The sequence below is a fragment of the Hetaerina americana genome, unplaced genomic scaffold, assembly GCF_022747635.1.
Source record: "Hetaerina americana unplaced genomic scaffold, ioHetAmer1.1.p SCAF_11, whole genome shotgun sequence".
NCBI classification, from domain to species: Eukaryota; Metazoa; Arthropoda; class Insecta; order Odonata; family Calopterygidae; genus Hetaerina; species Hetaerina americana.
In genome coordinates this window covers 39,263,519-39,285,352 of record NW_027286181.1, presented here as the reverse complement: position 1 = coordinate 39,285,352, position 21,834 = coordinate 39,263,519, and the positions used below count along the sequence as shown (strand labels likewise).

Sequence of the window (21,834 nt, the reverse complement as noted above, 5' to 3'; positions counted from 1 at the left end):
TTGTTCACATACAGCAGTGGCGCCATTTTACAGTGAAAAATATAACAAACATAAAAGAGGACAAAAGACAATAACAGCATAACAATAACAACGAGAACCAAGCATGGACCGGGGAAAATTTTAATTTACTGAAAGGTGGGATAAAGCTTGGGTGGTGAAGTTGTTGCATGATAAGTTAAAGGGGTCGACAGTGTGAGGGAGTGAATTTAGAAGGGAGGAGAGGCGAAGTAACAGTGAGGGCTTGGTGAGAGATATTCTAGGAATAGGCAGATGGAGTAGGGAGTGAGTGCAGGTGGATCGGGTTGGTATCCTGAAGTTGAAGAAAGATAGCAGTTCAGGGCAATCAATAGCCGAGTTTTGGGTGTTGTAGAGGAGTTTTAAATCAGCTTTAAGTCTGCAGCTTTGGGGACTAGAACTGGATAGGGAAGACAGAACAGCATTTAAGGACATATTGCGGTAATGTGGGACTCGTGTGTTTGACTATTTTGGCAAAGAAGTGAGAGATGCAATCAAGGGATTTAAGGTTATTTGGGGATGAGGTGGACCAAATGGGGGAGCAATATGATATGATGGGAAGGACAATTATTGAGAAGTATGAATGGAGTGCAATTGGTTCTTTAATTTCTGTGAAGCGGTAAAGAAGGCCTAGTAGGGACATTGCTTTATTTTTTAAAGTCTGTATGTGGTCGGAGTAATTTAGTTTCTGGTCAATTAAAACGCCAAGGTCTTTAATGGTTGTTACTCGATATAAGGGAGTTGAATTAATTGAGTAGTTAAACATCAAGGGGTTTTTTTTAAGAGCAAGAGTCATGATGTTGCATTTTCCAGGGTTTAAGTTAAGCTTCCAGGTATCACACCATAGGGAAATTTTATGTAAGGCAAGTTGAAGGTGAGTACAGTCAGAAATTTTATTGATTTGCTGGTAGATCATGCAATCATCAGCGTAGAGAAGTGTATGGACCTGGGAGGAAAGGAGTTGGGAAGGAAGATCATTAACGAATAAATTGAAAAGATATGGCCCAAGGACACTGCCCTGGGGAACCCCAGACGTGACAGGAGACCAAGAGGAAGAAGCATCCGAGAGTATCACACGCTGGGTTCTGTGGGTGAGAAAGGTAGAGAGAAGGCTAAGGAACATACCATGAATGCCGAACTGTTGGCTGAGTTTATCAAGGAGGAGTTGATGATGCAGGGCGTCGAAAGCCTTGGAGAAGTTAAGGTAGATGGCATCAAGTTGACTTGATTTTTCTATTGCCATGACGGCGTGGTGCTGAAAGACAGTGAGATTTGTCAGGCATGATCTGCTTGGGAGGAAACCATGCTGCTGAGAAGATAAAAAGGGAGAGGTGAAATAATTAATCCTGTTGAGAATAATGCGTTCACAAACGGAAGACAGGATTGGAAGCAATGATATAGGGCGATAGTTTGAAACATCATTCTTGGGACCAGTTTTATGTATTGGAATGATATTAGCGCATTTCCATTGAGGAGGGAAGGTTCCTAGGGAAAAACAGCGATTAAACAAGATGGCTAAAGGTTGTGAGAGGGATGAAGCGCAATTGCGTATAAATTTAGGACTGAGAGCATCTGGGCCAGGTGAGCGGTGGGGGGGTATTTTGCATAGGTATTGAAAGACTTCCCGGGAGTCTGTCTGTAAGTGGGATAGGGAATGGTTTATTTTAGGAAGGAGGGAATGGAAAGAGGTAATACTGAGGTTAGAAGCAGGCTGCAGGCAATCGGAAAAAAAATTTAGATAGAGGTTGGGTCTCTCTGATCCCGCGGCATTTTTGGTGCCATAGGAGAGTGCTTCGGGAAATTGAGGACGATTATGGCACTGATTGATGAAGGACCAGAATTTTTTGGGGCTGGAGGAAACAGTCTGAGCGTGGTTTTCATAGTCACGGCGAATGAGGAATTTGGAATATTGGCGGAGATCAACGTATGACCGGTGCATTTCCACATTAGGGACTGCCTTATGGAGATACTGAGTGCGATTTTTGTTACCCAGGACATGTATGGTATCCTGTTTAAACCATGAGGGGAATTTTTTTGTCTTGGGCTTAACTAGAGGAACAAAGTCTTCTATGCGAGGCGAACACGAGGCGAAGCCGGAAAATCTAAATTTTCTGTAGCTGAAATAGCTGATGGGAACAGGGTCCACTTTTAACTGGGGAAATTCGTTATATAAACTCACACCCACACGGACAGAAAAAAGCACAAAAAGGGTCGAACTTAGCCCAAAGAGATAGAAACAGACAAGAGAGAGAGGAGCGCGTGACTTCAGTGTGGTGGCCATGTTGATTAATATTTTCACCTTTCCATCTTGGTGTTCTTGTGACTAAGTACAGACTTGTGAAACAGCAGTGCATGGTTTAAATTGGGGTATAATGGCATATATTACACTTACATGATCATAAAATGTTAGGGGATTTTCCTTATTTAGTACATCACGTATTGTTTGGTCTTTTCTAACCTTCCCCTCCATCATACACCCCAGGTTAAATTCATCAACAACCTTGTCCTTTCTGTATTATGCCACAGCTCTTGCTTTATTATGCCATCCTACTTCAGATTTAGGCTAGTAAAGTAAATTACTACTACTGTGATGATGATCATGAATATTTCTCTATGATAACGTGAGAATGTAACTTATTTATAGGCTTCTGTGATGTTTTTTGAGATTTTGTTGCTTAGTGTAAAAATTCCATCGATGTGATGACTACTTTAAACTACCCTTTCACCTGCTGCATTTATTGCGCTCTGCCATCCTTCCCCCTTCAAATGATATTATGTTGGTTGTCGAATTTTCCTAAAACCATTGTAAGCCTTCCTAAAGGTGCTAGAGCCAAGTCATTGCTTCAGATGAGAAGTTGCTACCTTTTTTGTTGAGGAATAATTAATTAGCTTTTCACATTTGCAGACACTATTTAATCATAAATTCACTAGGATAACATCATGCAGGCTAAATTAAATCATTTTTGGGAGGGATTGACCCTTAGACTATAGTTAGCTAATTTGTTAATGAAAAGGGATGCTGTGGAATAATTTTTTAATGGCAAAAGAGGTGAAGATATTTGTCTTTAACCCCTCAGTGGGGTTCTCAGTGTGTGATACGTTGTCGCAGTCGCCAGGCCTTATCTGCGGATCAACGTATGCACCCCACTCCGCTCCCTCGGTTTTGAATTTTTACTGCAGCGCCATTGAATTTTTAAAAAATAATTGGCTGCCCTAGGTCTCTTAGATAATGAGTTTTGCTAATCGTTTTGTTTTGGCTTCATTAAAAGGCACTCTATAAGGAAGACAAATCTATCAAGTCCATTGTTATGAAATAAGCGAGTTCTTTGCATTTACACTTTGTCCTCAGGTCCTGTTCACAGTTGCAAGGGTAAAAGGCCTCACTACTGTCTATAGTCTCAGTTGTTAGATTTCTTTCTTGAGAAAGAGAAATTAAAAAGCCTTGTTTATAACCCCCGTAATGGATTCCAAGAGGGATAAGCTTTTTTTTTGAGATAATATTGAGAATTTAGTTGAACACATGGACTGAGAAAGAAAAGTGAGTATTGGATGTGATGGTGCAAGTTCAAGTGAGGAAGATTGGTCGAGAGGCACTTCGTTGAAAAGATACGGCTGACTGGGAAGAAGTCCAGGCCCCAAAGAAGATGTCTGGTGTGCTCCGCACAAGGTTAAAGGAGGGATACAATGTATTGGTGCCCAGACTGCAATGCAGGCCTGTATTTTAGGGGATTGTTTCAAATTATATCACACAAAACTGAACTTTTAGAACGGAGGTACGAAACTTCAAGGCGAATACAGAAGTGAAAAAATAAATTGTAACGTAAGTAAATTTTTTATCAAATATTATATGCAATGTAACATGAGGTAAAGTTTTTTAAAATTTTAGGTAAAACATTTTAAAAGATATAAATTATTTTCAACAATGTTGCAACAGGGGGAGATTAAAAAAAATTAAATACCACGAGTGGGGCCCAGGCATTTGAATATTATACTATTATTATACAAAGGCTATACCTGCTTGAGGGGTTAAACATTACATTTAGTTGCAGGGATAGGTCTTTGTAATTTTTAACAGTTAATGTGCTGGAGAAACTTAAATGCATTGTCTTCTGAAACTAATAAACTTGTAATGGATTAGGTGGTGAGTTTAGTACAGAAACTCTTGTAAATATTCAGCATTGTTAATAAATTTTGGGAAAATGATTTTTGAGATGGAAGAATTTGCGATATTAGGGAAGAATTTTAATTTTTTATTTATAGGGTTGGAATAAAACTTGATTGTTGCGTTAGCTTTATGAGACCATCTCATTTATTTATTTGGATATGTGTGTATAGACGTGAATAGAAAAGATTTTGGACTTGTATTAAGTAATCAGCTTTGTCAAAGATTGCAATGGAGTTACCTGTATCTGACCTAAACATTAAAATTGTTTTTTAGTTGAGGGATTTGATAATTTAGAAATAGTCATTGGAAGGGGTTTGTTTAGGTGGGAGGCTGAAAAGGTTTTAATTTAAATTAAAAAAGGGCTTAATATTTATGAAGGTAGAATTACAAATATTATTTTCTCGGTTTTGGGTAGATAGCTAACTGCAAATTCAAGATCAGCAATGAGATCATTGAGGGGACTGGATTTGGTTTTAGAGAGAATTGGATGCCCTTGTTGATAAGAATGTATCAGTAAAATGTTTATCCATGTTCAGTTAGAATTTTTTAAATATCAAGCTGAACAATATGTGCGTGCTTGGTGGAAGTTCGGGTTTATGAGTGCTCAAGCCAAATATTTCTTCTCTAAAGGTGCCTCACATGTATGGATATATCATACCTTTTATCCAAATTGGACATAATTTCAAAGAAGTGTCCTCAGGAAATGAAGTTGAGAAATTTGAATGCCACTGTTAGAGCAGGGGAGAAAAATTCAGGGACCATAAATTAATTTGAGCATTTCCATCCCATTTTGAGTGGGTTTAACATATATACTGAAAACCAAAAAAGCAGATTTCACACTTATCAACCGTCATAAATGAGCTAACATCATCACATACTTGTTGCTAATGGGAGAGGTGAGTTTAAATCTTGGTCAAGTAAAATGATTTTTACCAAGATATTTTCCGCTCTAATATTCCATGTGAATTTGTATGTATATAGAAAATACATTTTTGTAAAAATGTATTATTGTATGAGGGCTGACCAGAAAGTAACTAATGTTTTGTCCCAGGCGTGGCGGTGGATAGGTCTAGACCCCCTTCTTGGTGTCTAAACGTCAATTTACTCCGTATGCATCCTGCTGTGTTATTATTATTATTATTACTTTTTATTTGCCCAGAGATCACAATACAAAAATACCAGGTGGGTGAAGTATGTACATGATATAAGGCACGTCAATGAGGAGCAAAGACACAGGCTCAGTTAAGATACATAAAAGAATAGATGCTCATAGTTACATAAGTGTTTGGTACAAACCCATGAACATCGGCTGTAACATGCACATACAATATCAAATTCAGAAAAATCATTGATCACAAACATGAATCAGACCATTACCATTGCTAGAAACTAAAAGTATGAACTTACTGGTCGGGAATATTGTTGAGATATTCATCAACCGAGTAAAACATATTGCGTTGTAGATATCTTTTTAGTTTATGCCTGAATACGGCAGTTCCCTGTGTATCCTTGATACTTTTGGGTAGTTTGTTAAATAATCTGATGCCCATTTCATTGGGTCCTAATTTCAATGCTTTAGTTCTTATATTCCCATAATGGAAGTCATTCCTGCCTCTGGTGTAATGATGATGATAGGCAGAGTTAAGAGAATAGTTGCCGATGTTATTTTTTATATATAGAATTAAAAACATAATGTAGATGCATGGGAGAGGTAGCAAATTTAATTCATGGAAAATAGGCCTTGATGGAGCATTGTAAGGTTTCCTGGCGATGATTCTAATAGCTTTCTTTTGCATTTTAAAGATGGTTTGAGAAATAGCAGCTGATCCCCATAATATTATACTGTAGGTTATATTTGAGTAAATTTCCCCATAGTACAAATTGAGTAGTACAGTTTTACTTGTAGTTTCATACAGGTGTCTTAATAAGTAGCAAGTTGAACTGAGCTTGTGTTGGAGGGCTTTTACATGAGTATCCCAAGAAATATTTGCACATAGAGAAATACCTAGAAATTTGCATTCTGTCACACGCTCAATTGATAGGTCATTGATTTTTACCAGCAGATCATCTGATATGTTCTTATTGTGTGTAAAGTTTACTATTTTACTTTTATTTACATTTAAGTCTAGAAGGTTGTCTGTACACCACTTGTTTATAGCAAGTGTGACAGACTTAGCTTTTTCCACAAGGCTGGGATATGTTTGTGTTGATATTATTATATTAGTGTCGTCAGCGTACAACACTGGTATTATTCCATCATTATTTGGTAAGCAGTTAGGTAGGTCATTGATGTAAATCAGAAAGAGGAGTGGCCCAAGGGTTGAGCCTTGTGGAACACCTTTGTTAACTTGGTATGCTTCGGATGAATATTTTGACCCATCAACTGATAACACTACTTTTTGAGTGCGATTATGAATAAAGGACTTCAACCAGTTTAAAGGACTTCCTCTAATTCCTATTCTATTGAGTTTAATTAGTAGTCTATTGTGGTTTACATTATCAAAAGCCTTTGACAAGTCAAAAAACATTCCAAGAGTTTTGCGTTTAGCATCTAATGAATTAAGTATGCTGTCGATTGCCTGACATATGGCAGTTGTGGTAGACCTTTCCGATCTAAATCCATGCTGAGAATTAGAAAGTAGGAAGTTTTTTTCGAGATAAGATGCTATTTGCATATACATGGCTTTTTCGAATATTTTAGCAAATGTATTTTGGACGGCTATTGGTCTGTAGTTATTCAAATCATTTACACAGCCATGGTTTTTATAAATGGGCACTACTTTTGATTCTTTTAATTGGGATGGGAAAATCCCTTGTATCAAAGATTCATTAATTAAAAATAAAAGGGGTGCTTTTATGGCTTCAAAACAATGATGAACAACTTTACCAGGAATTTCATCTGGGCCAGTACTGGATTTGTTTCTGAGTGAGGAGACAATAGTTTTTAGATTGGTTTCAGAACAGGGCTTGGCAAACATTGACGATGGTGCATTTGCTAAAAGCACATTGGCTGGAGAAGTAGTTAGGCAAGGAGCTGATACGTAGTATTTGTTAAATTTATTAGCTAGAGATGAATAGCTAATGGCAGTGTTATTTTCAGGGTTACAAAGTTTTGGGAGAGTGAGTTGTGGATTTTTCTTACCTCTACAGTCATTAATTATTTCCCATGCAGTTTTGGACTTGTTATTGGAATTAAGTAACTTATTATCATTATAGGTTCTTTTCGTGGTAGAAATCAGTTTACGGTAATACTTTTGAAATTCCTTATAGAGTAACCTTTGTTCATGATTGTTTGAACTTTTACTGGAGATAGCAAGTTTTTTAAGGATAGTTGAGTAATAACGGATCTCATCAGTTAGCCATGGCTTACATTTAGTTCTATGAAATATTTTATGATGTGTTACTGGGAAACACATTTCAAAATTGTGTTTGAAAATTGAATAAAAGTAATTGAAACCTTCATCTACTGACTTAAGGTCATAGACATTGTCCCAGTTTTGGGACTGAAGAAGGAGCAGAAAATGCTGCATATTTCCATGAGTGAGAGACCGCCTTGGGTAAGTTTTATCATTTGGACTATCCATTGGTTGGTTAGTATCGATACTTATTTTCACCATGCAATGGTCTGTTATACCTAGGTCGCAAACAGTTGTGACTACTTTTTCATGGTTAAAGTTGGTCACAGCGTAATCAATTAGGGTGGCAGATGTGGGAGTGACTCTGGTAGGATTATTGTCAAAACATTCCATGCCATAAGTTTTGAACAGATTCAACAATTCTGATCTGTGAGGGGAGTCAACTAAGAGATTACAGTTGAGATCGCCGTTAGTGTGCAGACTGTGGTTCTTCTACTTCGCTCACTGTGAACTGTTGAGATTTGCACTGCAATAGAAAATCTCATGAGTTATGAAGTGCGATCTGTGATTAGATTTTTACTGGTAGAAAACCACAAGCCAATAGAAATTAATAGGCAACATGGTAAAGTCTATGGAGATAGAAAAATGAATGAAAGCAGAGTGAGGCAGAGGTGCATTGTTTAAAAATGGCTGCACCAATGTTCACGACAAGAGCCACATTGGCCTGCCTAGCCTTGTGACAGGTGAACTGATGGTGAAAATCAATGAAAAAATTCATGAGAAATCACTGAATTACGATTACAGATCTCTTGATAGATGTGGCTTGTAATGCAGTGCTTTGACAGTGATGCCGAATTGCATGCTGGTGTAAGCAACTGGTTAAGATGTAAGGCGGCAGATCTCTTCCAAGATAGAATTGAAAATTTTGTGTATCATTGTGATAAATAAATATATATAATTAAGCTTTTTTGCTTGTTATTAGGTTCATATTGTATTTAAAAACGTAAGTTACTTTCTGGACTGCTCTAGTATTTACTTAGCATGTATGTAGAAACGATTCTTTGTCTGTTAATTTAGCCACTCATTGCTCTAAATCATCTATTTGTGAGATTATAATAATTCATTGTTTCTTTTCAATTTTCTAGTCTTCCAGCCCAATCAAAACTGAAGCTGATGAGAATTCAAAGCCAAGTGTAGCTCAGGCAGCAGATGATAAAGAAGCTGAAGATTCGAACATTGAGTATTGTTCCCAGAGTGAGCCTATTAAGCAGTAAGTGGCTACAATCTCTGAAATTTATCTTCTTTTTACCATAAAATACCCATGCATAAATGCAGCTGAGTAAAAGAAGTAAGGACAAATTAGGTGTGAAACTTTTAACATTTTGTGTTCTCCTGAGAAGAATTTTAGATATATTCTTCCAGAACTAGGAGCAATTTTATAATTTATAGATTGAATAGGTGAAAGATGATAAGTGAAACAAACTGATATGTACATTGGATGGATATGGTATGTAGAGGATAATAAATTTTGCCTACCTTATCCTGCCTACCTTACATCCTGCAATACCGCTCCCCTCCAGAACAGTAGAATGTTCAGATGTCTTCATAAATGAAAAGACCACCCATTATATTTTAGCACGCAAACATGGCTTTTAAAAAATCAGTGTTTTAGGAAAATTTTAGCAAACCTTTTCCCACACTAAGAGTGCCATCTCTGGGATTTCTAAGGAGGTTGGGGACAACCCACATATTTGACCTCTTCAATATTTCTTTGATGCACAGGCACTTTTATGTAGTTGTAAACATATTATTAAAAATTGTGTAAAAAGCCAGACAAGATAAATTGAAGAAAAATCTTTCTTTTTACTGATGTCTCCCCATTGTTTTGTGGTGCTTTGCTTTCCTCACATGCCTAAATTTCATTTATGATATCAGGAGGAAGATGTTTCATTTTAATCATTTCCTTCTAGTTTTGTTGTAGTAAAATGATTGCTACTTTATCATTGCTAGGTTCAATACTTGGATTGAGTATCTGCTTTCTTGATTTTCATCTGTCAATTCAATCCTTTTGACAGTGTCACTTGCATTAGTGTTTGCTTTAAATTGTGTAATTTTTATGTTTTCTTCAGACATTAAATACGTTATTGATGAAATTATTAATAATTTAGTTAATTATTGATAAATGACATACTGCTCAAAAGATGTTGATATTATTTCAGAGTTGCTACAACAGCTATATTGATAGTTATTTTGAACATGCAGACATGACCTACCTTTCATATTTTCATTCCTTTTTGTAAAAATTGATAAGTTGCCAATCAACTCCTTAGTGTATCAGGGATTTTACCTATCATGATCCCAATGTTTGCCTGCTTGTTATTTCAAGGAAGTAGAATTAAATAGTTGGATTTACTGTTTCGTTTTTCAGGTTTTAATATAGAGTAAATGTTGAACAAAGATGTTATATTGTGATAATTTTCTGATATGTTTCTTTTCAGGCCTTGCATTTTAATTTTTGACTCTCTGGCTGGCTCAAGTCGCTCTAGGGTTGTTGCAACTCTTCGTGACTACCTTAGAATAGAATATAAGGTCAAGAAAGGTACAGAACGTGAGTTTTCAAAGGATACAATAAAAGGTGCTTGCCCAAGAGTTCCTCAGCAAACAAATTTTGTTGACTGTGGGCTTTATGTTCTCCAGTATGTTGAAAGCTTCTTTGAGGTGAGCATATTTGAAATTTAGCAAATATATAAATTTCTTTGCAAATGATTGATTTAAGGGCTGAGTGGTTATTTGTATTATAACATTATTCTGGCATTTTGATGGGGAGCTTGGTGAGTTATTGCTAATTAAGAGTTGAACTATAAAATCTTATGGGGTAATTAATCTGAAGGGAGGCCACTGTAATACTTATCCTCAAAAGTGAAGTGCTGAATATGTTTTTGTTATTCTTCTGTACACATTAAGGATTTAGGACATATGTTAGTTTCCGTTGTCCTTGTTTTTACCATTTGTCGAAAATAGAAATTGACGAAATCAGGGCGTAACGAATCCTGGTGAAGTGCGGTAAAAGTTATCAAGAAATTACTGAAATGCTGACAGCTGTTTACGGCGATAATACTCTGAAGAAAGCATCCGTTTTCAAGTGGATCAAGCATTTTAACGATGGCCGACAAGACACCACGGATGATGCAAGGCCGGGACGCCCTTAAACCATCTGTGTTGATGACAAAATTGATTGTGTGTTGTCCCTTGTCCTCACCAATCGTCCAAAAACTCTTCGAATGATAGCGGATGAGCTTAATTCAGGAAAATCAACTGTGCACACTATGTTAACCGAACATGATGGCTGGATCCTTCACCATGACAATGCACCAGCACATTCAACATTGATTGTTCGCCTGTTTCTGAAATTAAATTCAATCACCATCCTTGATCATATTCCTTATTCCCCAGACCTTGCCCCCTGCGACTTTTTCCTATTCCAAAAATGCAAAAATGTGATGAGGAGACATTTATGGGAAGATGTGGACACAATAAAGCAAGAATCGACGAGGAAATTAAAAAGCCTAACTGCCAAGGAATTTCAAGGGTGCTTTAAACAGTGGAAAAGAAGATGGAATAAGTTCATAGCAACAAATGGAGACTACTTTAAAGGGGAAAAAATCAATGTAGACTAAATTTTGTAAAATAAAGTTTTTATGGCCTCAGTTTGTGTTTTTTTTGGGCAGACTGTATGATGCTACAACATAGACTTTAAATTTGACTTGATGCACGGCGTCTATTATTAAGTTTCCCTTTATTGGTGGCTCAAATCAAAACAGTCTTAGGTCTAGGAGGAAATCCTAGAAAGTATTTTCATCTTTTACTCACAGAAGATATGTTAGAATTGATTATGATATGGCAGAACTGGGAATTAAACTTTTTATTTTGGCTAATGCATGCTTAAAGTTAACCAGATAGAATTTTCCAACTTTTCCTTGGATTTTTCTATTATTTGAGCTCATGATTGTCAAGCAGAAACTCCAGTTATTGGAACACCAAGTCCTTGATTAAATAGTGTATTTTAAAGGCAATAATTTCTAGTTTTATGATTTTCCTTTACACACTTTATCCTCTTATTCTGGTATGGACAGGCTAAAAAAATGTCAACGTTTTTTGAAAATTGATGGAAGGCATACTGGGTAATCTGGCCTATTTTCATGGACTATGGGTAGAATAGTATCAATACTATTCAAATGTACCAAAGATATGACTCTTTTCTTCGATCATTTTTTTGCTTTCCAGAGTATTCTTTACCCTTTTTTTTGAAGCTAGTATGAATTATATATGACTCAAAAACTTTGCTAATTAAATGCTGATGTATTGTGTTCCCTGTAAATAAAATTATTTTGTCATTGTTGTATTTCAGTGGTTGTAAAATGTTGAACTTTTCCAATTTGAATTTGTTATTTTTGTCTAAAATGGGTTTTGATTGTTGCCCTGTTAGGAGCATTGTGTGGCCCAATGTTTCGTTTTTTACTGACGACGTCTTCAGCAGTGAGGGTTACTGTTTCTACACAGTGGCTCAACCTATTTTCTCTCACTGAAAAGTGCCAGCTATGCTATTGCCAGCTATGGCTATTGATTACTTCATAGGGAAGGGATCTCAAGAAAAATGTGTTTCTATTGCATAAAGTCAAAAACTGCTCTCCCTGAGGCTGCTATAAATAAATAGGAATACATTGACTTTGGCGATACATTTTTTTTGAAAGTTTGTTATATGACATTTTTATGATGCATAAATGTTTGTAATTGTGTGAGATTTGTTGGTGAAGTCAAACATGTGCATATGTTTCAATGCTTTCTGAAAAAATGAGTGGCTGAGTCTATTCATAAAAGAACTAATTTGATTGCATGGACCAAAATGAACATTTGTATTGAATGGCAGTAATAGATTTTGAAATTATATATGCCAAAATGGTATCACTACTATATATACACCTAGCCAGTGACTGATTAGTGATTGTCATTAGATTTTGTATAATGATTTAAGTGATTACATTTTTGTTTCATTGGTCATTAAGTTTTAATAGTTCACTTAGTAAATCTGTGAATCATTGCAATACAAATTGAGGAATCTCAGTCATGCAAAAAAATTAAATGTTGGCATAACGTTAAAAGTGTTAAGCTTCATTGTCAAATCTAGTTTGAAATATGTTATAGATTATAGGTTATAGATTTGTGGATTGTATTTGACCAAAACTTCCGCAGAAAACAGTCCATACAAGGAAAGGAACATGCAATCCAATACCCCAAAGATTAAAGACTGTTGGTTTGATATCTGTAATTAATTTTGAAGGCATGTGATGCTTTTAACCTTTATTTAATTCTGGTTTCTTCAGTTTTTGATTACCAAAAAATAATTTTTAATTCTCTTTTCCTTACTTCTAGAACCCTGTTAAAGATTATCGCATTCCAATACGCTCCCTAACACAATGGTTTCCAGAAGAGGTGGTGAACAGGAAAAGGGAGGCAATACATGAGTTGATAATTCAGCTAATGAAGGAGCAAAATATCACCTTAAAGCTTCCAAAGATCATCCTTCCGTCTCCGTTGAGCCGGACAAACTTCCTCCCTGATGAGGAGGAAGGGACAAAGGTATTGGCTACTGGGGATATTGGTGAGATTTTAAAGACTGCACAGGAACAGGGCCAGCTGGTTGTGAAGGCAGATCAAAGTGGAATCAGAGGTCCAAGTGGTATGAGGTATGTGTCAGTGCGCAAGGTGGGTGACCAGGTGAAGGTTGTGCTTGAGACAATAGGTACAATTAGTGGGGGTGAGCCAATAAGGATGGAGCATGTGTTCAGTGAGATGACGGAGGACAGGGTGGCTGGTGGGGTGTTAGAAAGGGTGTTGGATAGAAGTGGAGGAGAACTCATGGAGAGAGTGAAGGAGGAGTGTGAGGCGAAGGATCTGATGCCATCAAAGGAAGCTGAGGGTTTGGAGGAGGGAGAGCTGGAGGATGGGGCCGATGATGAGGAAATGGAGGTGGACGATGAAGACAAGGAGGCAGAGGAAGAGGTGAAGCGGAAGCAGGCCAACCCAGTGGTAAGGTCTTACCAAGCACTGGCTAGCAAACGAAAGTCAATACATCAAGAAGAATCAGGTGATGGATCTAGGAGTAAGGAGAAGTGTGAACTAGAGTCTGCAGGCAAGAAACTCAAATCTTAAGGGAAAAGTGGTTAACTTTTTTTTTGGAGAATCGACTTGAGATATCATTTAATTGTCATGTCCATATTTATTCATGATATGTGGTTTAATGTGTTGGTGTTCTGCAACTATGCACAAATCACTTTATTTTCCTCAAATTTCCCCACTGAACTTTACGGTAAGATGTGGTTGAATCCTGTTTCGGGCCGAATCGTGTAACATGGATCATAGTCAGTTACTGAATAACTCATCTGAGGAGATAACTACATTTTTGCTTATGTATGTTTCATATTACAAGGTCTGATTTTCTTTTTGACATGCAATGAAGAATTGATCTAGACGAAATGATTAGTTTGAGTGAACTGTGACATTCAAGAGAAAGTTTTCATCAGCTTATGAAATTATGGTGAAGTGAATGACTAAGGTGTATTTTTCAAGGCAGGCACTGGATCTATAATAGGGTGTCATTTTTGTTTTTATAAAGCTTGATTAAGTTTGTAGTTGGACAGGAATTTGGTATGATGAATTATTTGATAAGAGCAAATGTATGACAAGTGTGTACGTTTCTGTTGTGTTTGGTAGCTGTACTGAATAGATTGGTGTATCTGTCACATCTTTCCAAAAAAATTGTATACCTATAAAAGTTCCACTTCCATTACTCCCATGAACTGATGAGTTAGGTTGGACTTTAGGTAAGTATGTGTTTAATAAAAGCGCAGCATGAAATCTGACCCACATTGGGCTCATATGACTTAATTACTTTAGGGTGTCTAAATATTGATCAAATTGCTGTCTACTTATTATACTTTTTGATCATTATTGTCGTGCCCTTGAAATGACTTTCTTTTACAGTCAGTTTTAGCATTTAATATTAAGTTGTATTTTTGTGATGAAGAATTAGATGTTGATTGAAAATGGATGGCGGCAGGCTGTGTTTGTAGATTTGTTTATTCATACATGTACTTTTGGTTGCGTAGTAATGACTTGGATGCTACCTACTGTATTTTGATGCTACAGTTGATACATGTGATTTAGAATAAAGTTCTTTATTCCATGCGTTCACGGTTCTGATATTATTACAGGTAGTGTTAAACAATAATGAAAATGAAATTTGTAGGAAATGAGGAGGAATGTCAGGATAATGTTGGGAATCTCAGTAGTTGATGAATTTTCACAGTAAGAATGACTATGAATGGAATTAGGAGTGCATAGTATCAAATGTTATTTAATATGTAAGTCATATATAATGGAACAATTTACATTTTCTTTAGTCAAATTATGTTTCTGCCATACCTTTGTAAGGGTTTAAGATTCTTATATTAAAATCCAAAATTTATAATGACCTTTTAATATTCGTATCTATTTTCTGTTATTCGTAAAATCTGTTTTACCTAAAATGCCAACTATGTTAATTTGATGATTAACATGTTCACCTGCTAATTTTAAAATTCAGTCCTGTCTTGGACATGGATGCTATGTACGAGGGTTGCTATTTATATTTTGAGCCTAATGATGAAAAGACAGTAATTTATTGTTGAAAATGGCTTTATTGTTTTTTGAAGTGTTCTCCATGATAATCAATATACTTTTGCATGTGCTCAAACCAATTTTCGTAATACTTTTTCCATTCCGATTGATGCACCTTGAAAACATGGTTTTTGAATGCATCAACAGCTTATTGAAATGTAATGAAATAATTGAATTTGTAATTCCACACACTAAAAAGTGTGTGGAATTACAAAGTCAATTATTTCATTACATTTCAATATGTTATGCAAATTCCACAAAGTTACGCCTGAGACAACAAATTGCATCAACAGCTTCTTCATGTGCCGAAAAACATTGGTCACGTAATTGATAAATGGGAATAAAAAGAAGTCATTTGGTGCTAAATCAGGGCTGTATGGAGGATGACCCATCAATTCGACGTTTTTGCCAGTCAAATAGGTAGTTGTTTCAGCCGATGTGTGAGAGCTTGTATTGTCATGATAAAGAATGATCCTTTGTTGTTGCTTCTTTTTCCGTATTTCACCTAGCACTTCTGGCAAACAAACGCTCGTGTACCATTCAGAATTCACGGTTCTATGTTGCTCTAATGGTATGGTTGACACATATCCACTTATTCTGAAGAAACAGGCGATCATTTGCTTCGATGTACTTTGTGCACGAATCATTTTTTTTTGTACTTTGTGCACGAATCATTTTTTTTGTATTTGGCTCGTCTTGGAAGACCCATACAGTGGATTGCTGTTTTGTCTCGGGCTCATATGCATAGATCCAAGATTCGTCACTTGGTTACATGTTATACGTACACAGCTTTTGATGCACCGCGATTGTATTTGTTGAGCATTTCTTTGCATCAATGGGCATGAGCATCTTTTTGAGCTTTTTTCAAATTATGCAGGATTCAACAAGAACAAATTTTTTTCACAGCTAAATGTTCATGCATTATCTTATTGATGCTTGTCGTACTAATCTCCAAGGATGTCCGAATCTTACAATAAATCACATGGCAATCTTCTTTTAATAGTTCTTGCACGGCATCAATGTTTTCTGGCACAGCAACTGATTTTGAATGACATTCACGACTTTCTTCGCTGAGTGAATGGTGGACATGATAGAATTGGTTATACCAGCGTTTCACAGTGGCAAAGGATGGGGCTTCATCACTAAAGGTAGAAGTAAGTTGATCGATGCACTCCTGTCTTGATAATCCACGTCGAACGTCATCATTGCACTTAAGTGTTCACAAGTTAACTCCATTTTTTTGCTAAGACAAAATTTTCAAGTCACCGTAAACAACCCAAGTTATGATCAAACAACAAAATGTTCTGAAGAAAGGTAGCGGTTAAAGGGTCAAACTTTTAGATGGAAACATCAGATGGCACCTAAAGCACTTAGTGTTGTCAAGGCTAAAAATATAAATAGCAACCCTCGTAACTTGTGGTTTGATTCCTAATGACCTTGTTGGCCATAGGGGCTCATCGAGTCGCCTAAGAGTCATGGAACACTAGTAGCATCCAGCTAACTAAAAGAAATGCTGCATCAGTGTGATCTTGTTGCTTATCCCAAAAATTCCTTGACTTAACGCTCACAATTAATGTTAGGGGGTTGAACATCACCCTCATAATTGAAACTGGAAATTGGATGTAATGCATGAATGAAGATCACTTTTAGTTAATTCAAGACCAAAGTAATTTAATTTCACTATGGTAGTTTTAATGATGGAGGTTGGGGGCCTACTCTACTTAATTGTTATAAAACTACTATAATTCTTTGCCCTTGGACATAGAAAAGCATCAAATGGCTTTTCACTTTTTAAATGGTGAACACATGTGCATTTTGACGGGCTGGAAATTGCATTCATGAACTGAATGAAACCTTTCCTCCTATTAGTGGTAACTGGTTAATATCCATGCCAGACAATATTAAGGATGGGAGTTTCTGGCATAGGTAAATTTTCCTTAATATTGAGTGTAGGTATTGTTTTTCACTGATTTATTTTTTTAATCCAAAATAAAACCACACGTACCATTTATGGACTTAGAGGTTAAGTAAACAATTTTATGAATCCGAAACTCCATGATTTTACCTGAAGAAACCAGCCAATGTAAGTACTAAAGAAAATTTTGCTTTCATTCTCATTTTGCATGCTACAATACTTACTCAATGAAAGAATATATGTTTTTGTTCCCACTGATATAATCCACTATTGCTAGTGCCTCGATTCCCTCACTTTCTGTGAATGCTAAATAAATTATTGATTTAGTGCATATAATAATGCAACTCTGTCCTTACCACAAGTGCAAGTATAGTACATTATATCAATAATGCCATTCTTTTTGCTGTATTTGATCTTCATTTACCCTGAATGTTTGTATTGCATCCAGCTTAGTAGGCATGCAATAGTCCTCTGATAGTATGACTGGGATCTGATTAAATTATGGTTGCTGATTGTAATTTTTTTTCTACTATTACAATTTTCTTTTGCGATAAGGTAGAGGGTACTTTTAATTTTGATAACTGGTATATTGAAATCAACATTTGGAAATTTATATTGAATTCCTCCAAAAAGCCTGCATGCCATTGCATGTAAATATTTACTTAATATTAGTATTGAATATACTGTAAGTTGATTTCATTTAGTAGATATATTCCATAAGTATATTTACTTTGGCATTAAGTCCCAAATGACTTCTACACAATTTCCTTAGCCAATATTTTACTATTCTGGAGGAATTTATCATACTGTTTGTTGCAGGCTGAAACAGTCGCAAATGAGATTTACAATAATTTTAAATTAATCCGAGGTATGTCTCCTCACATATAAGCAAAATAAGTATTGGCTTTGTCTATTTGTCTTTCTCTTCTGAATGAAATGAATATTGTCTCAAGATTCATAGGCCAATGTGATATGCCATTATGAAATGTCTTTATTTGACCTTAACTCATCAAAATTAACATTGCTTCACCTTTCCTATCTTTTAACGAATCTTGGTATGAATAAGAAACATTGTTTTAGCTTTTGGTCATTGATAAAACAGGATTCATGCATATCTTCATTCATCTTATTCATGCCAGGACTGAAATTTGTGGTTATACAAAATCACATCTACCAGGTAGCATTGAAGATGAAAATTTACGGTAATGTGAGTATCTTAGCAAAGCTGAAAGAATACAAAATGATCTTGATGATAAATACAAGTGAGGAAAACTTTCAGGAGCAATATGTTTGCAGAGTTCCAATACATAACTGACCAAATTGATAATTTTATTCTAACTCAATTTTATCTGCAACTGTAAATTGTAAATAATTCTCATTTTCCCTGTTTGTATACTGAATGATGACTACCTTCAAGATATCGGGTAAGGTTTTGTCAAAATATAATTTATACTCTGAAATGTACACGTTCATTTAAACTTGTGGAGTCCTGGGGTATTGTGCAGGGGTATTTATATTCTGAGTGATGTTCAGCTTACTTATAGGGAGAATTGGATATTACGACATGAGAATTCGACTTTCACTCCTTTTAATTTTTAACAGTATTTACAACACTACTTCAGTTGTCATAAGTGTGTGAAGGACATTCCTGGTTGTATAAGTGTATAGTACGTAGGTGCATTCCTTCCTTAAGATTATTTATTTTCAGATAATTGAAGTCTTAATTATGATTTGAAAAACTTTATGGTTAAGAATGTTATGACTGCAAGGTAAATTGTGTAAATTAGATCTTTTTCATTTTCCTTGATTTCCTTTCTCTTTTATGTTTTTGGCATTCATGCAATAGTAATTTGTTTTCTTTTCGTATTCATTTACTCACAGTTGCCTTTCTTGAAATCATGGTTTAAGTCACTGCGTTGATTCACCATGGGAGAAATGTTAGCATGAATAATTAAAGTGAGGTATTATTAGAGTCAAAGTAAAAATTCTTGCCAGAAATTGATAACTTTCAGCTAGACTATCAACATCTTCATTATCTTATATCAGGAATTCACTGTGAATGAGGTGAAATTTGTATGTGAATTGGGGAATATAAGACAGAAACCTGCTGTATCCAATTGGGCCAGCAAGATCAAAATGAAATTTTCATGCCCCTGAGTAGACTGCAAAATGCTATACTTCCAGTAAGATTCTCTTTAAGGAGTTGACTGTGGAATTCTTAAATATTAACTGAAAATTTTGTAATTTTTCTCAGTATATTATTCATTTGCCACACAAATTTTACTGTGGGTGCATAATGTTATGGAGATGGAACTGAAGATGAGGCATTCACATTGAAACTTGGTTCATAAATTAATAGTTTTTCTGGTGGAAAATTACACAAAATTACAAGTCTATTTTTTTAGTAAATTGCAAAATTTCTGTTGATCACCCATATATGTATAATGTCATGCATGGTGCCTGGCAACGTGGGAAATTTGAAGAATTTTGTTTGACTGGAAAACTGAAGGGAATTTCACCATTGTCCATCAGCATAAACCTGAAAGAATATTGATACCGGCCTTTGTCCTGTTATTAATATTTTAATAATTCAGCTGAGTGGTGTTACTGCATATTTGTGGACCATACTCAAGTTCCTAACTGACTGAAGTCAGCAATGTACTGTTTGGCATGTCGTATGAACTGTTGTGGCTGTGGCACTGCTTTCTCTTGTCTTCCCTTCCCTGCTAGTCACTTCTGCAACTGGCAAGGTAGGTGTGGTACTATTCAGAATTAGGGTGGAGTTTAAGGTCATTAAGAGCTCGACTTGTTTTTTTAAATTTAGAGCTGAAAGAAACCTGCTGCCCATGGCGAGATTGCTCTTCAACCATGCATTTTTACAATTAATAGCATTTATGAACTTTTTGGCCGATCAATTCAATAAAAATAATTAAGTTACATAAAACCCTATAGAAGCCGCTCACTTTATGAAACCACTCATGCAAAATGGGCCAAACTTAGTTCCTAGCGGATTGTAATTGATGAAATGAATATATATTGGTTGGGAATGTGGTCATCTCTGAGAATTATTACAATACAGGAGCTATTAACCACTGATTAGCCTCTATCCCTACGTCAACATTCAATATAAATAAGGAACAATTTAATTAAAAAGTTAGCAGTAAATGGTGGATGTTCATAAGATCCAATTAATTAACATACGAAAATAGCCTAAAGTCAAATTTACCACCTCGAATGTTTAAAAGATCCTACTGCCAAATAACGACGAATACTCTATCTCGGGATTATTTCTCAAAAAGCCATCAAAATTTTAGCAAAAGGAAAAATTAAATGTGCTTTTTACAGTGGTTCATGCCTTAAGAACCTGATTTCTCTCACTCAAGACAATGTTCCTAAAAATAAAGAGAAGTGGAGTGTATGAATTAAAGTGCTCAGAATGTAGCACAAAGTATATTGGGCAAACAGGACGAACATCAAAAGAACACCAAACTTGTACAAAGGAAGAACATGGCATCCCTATTTGCGAAGCATCTCATCGAAACTTACGTTGTGATTAAAATTCTTCATTTTGAAAATAAAGGTCGAAGGCTCCATGCTTTGGAGCAGTTGGAAATTTTAAAACACGTCCGTTGCAAGGATGAACTTGCCCACGAAATTTTGTATCCCTTCCACTCCTCCACCTATCACTTCCAATTCAACGATTGACACCGAAAGATTTACTTCTCTTTGCCTCCCAGCTACATTCTAACCTTTTGACCCCTCCACCCTCCCTCTCTGACCAACGTTTCTCCCCCTATCAGAGGGTATACATTTATACCAAGTTAGCTTCTACGAGGAACACCTGATGATGACGTTCAACGTCAAAACCTGGATCATGTTTTTTAAATAAAGTGTGTGGAATTACAAATTCAATAATTTCACATCAATATGAATATATTCGTATTTTGAAATGCCATTTCGTTCATGCACATATCCCGGTAATACCTTACCCGCATTAAACAGAAAAATATTACTATATGACTAGTTGTTTAAATCGAAATAAGATTTTAAATAACCTGCGCCCTTGATATTTCATAGAGGCATTAAGGCTATAACTTTTATCATCGATTTTATAAACAACGGAAGAGGTTATTTGAAATTTCGTTGCAGTTTTGTTAGTAAGCAACGGGCCCAACAGTCGAAAATCAACAGGTTGTTGATTCTTGGCCGTTACAAGTGCTTAACTGTGTCGGATTGAACTTGAAGTGATTAATAATATTGCAGTTATCGATAGATACTGAATTATACAATAGGAAGCCAATAGAAAAACTGCATAAGTAGTTGGATCACGGTATACACATACCTGGGGTTCGTTTTCACTAGTTCTACCGCCTTCAATGAATTTACCTATTTTTACTTCTGGTGACCCAACATTCTTTTTTATTCCAACAAGGTTAAACAATTTAAGCCTGAATTTTGCGTAAGCCTTGGACAAGGTAAAAATATTTAATCAAAATTATTCAATTAAAAAATCAATTCTTAATTATTGAAGTAATGAAGCATTAACTCAGTAATCAAGCCGAAGGTTGGTTTGGTAGGTGATTTTCGAGTTCACCCAGTACTAAGCCCGACGTCGTGTGAAATTCACACATCAGGGTAGGGGGCCAGTTTCTTTCCATGTGCCGGTT

The 21,834-nt window shown here is 35.8% G+C and overlaps 1 protein-coding gene across 6 annotated transcripts in view; it reads left to right on the top strand.

The window, feature by feature from the left end:
- LOC139701040 (sentrin-specific protease 6-like) overlaps positions 1-14,787 on the top strand; it is a 64,370-nt gene extending 49,583 nt beyond the window's left edge. For all 6 annotated transcript variants that reach the window (XM_071599608.1, XM_071599606.1, XM_071599605.1 and 3 more), the window contains 3 exons: positions 8,682-8,806; positions 10,035-10,254; positions 12,967-14,787. In XM_071599608.1, the coding sequence (XP_071455709.1) occupies positions 8,682-8,806; positions 10,035-10,254; positions 12,967-13,746 (1,125 nt within the window). In that variant the 3' untranslated portion in view covers positions 13,747-14,787. The remainder of the gene's footprint in view (positions 1-8,681; positions 8,807-10,034; positions 10,255-12,966) is intronic.
- The last annotated feature ends 7,047 nt before the right edge of the window (positions 14,788-21,834 follow it).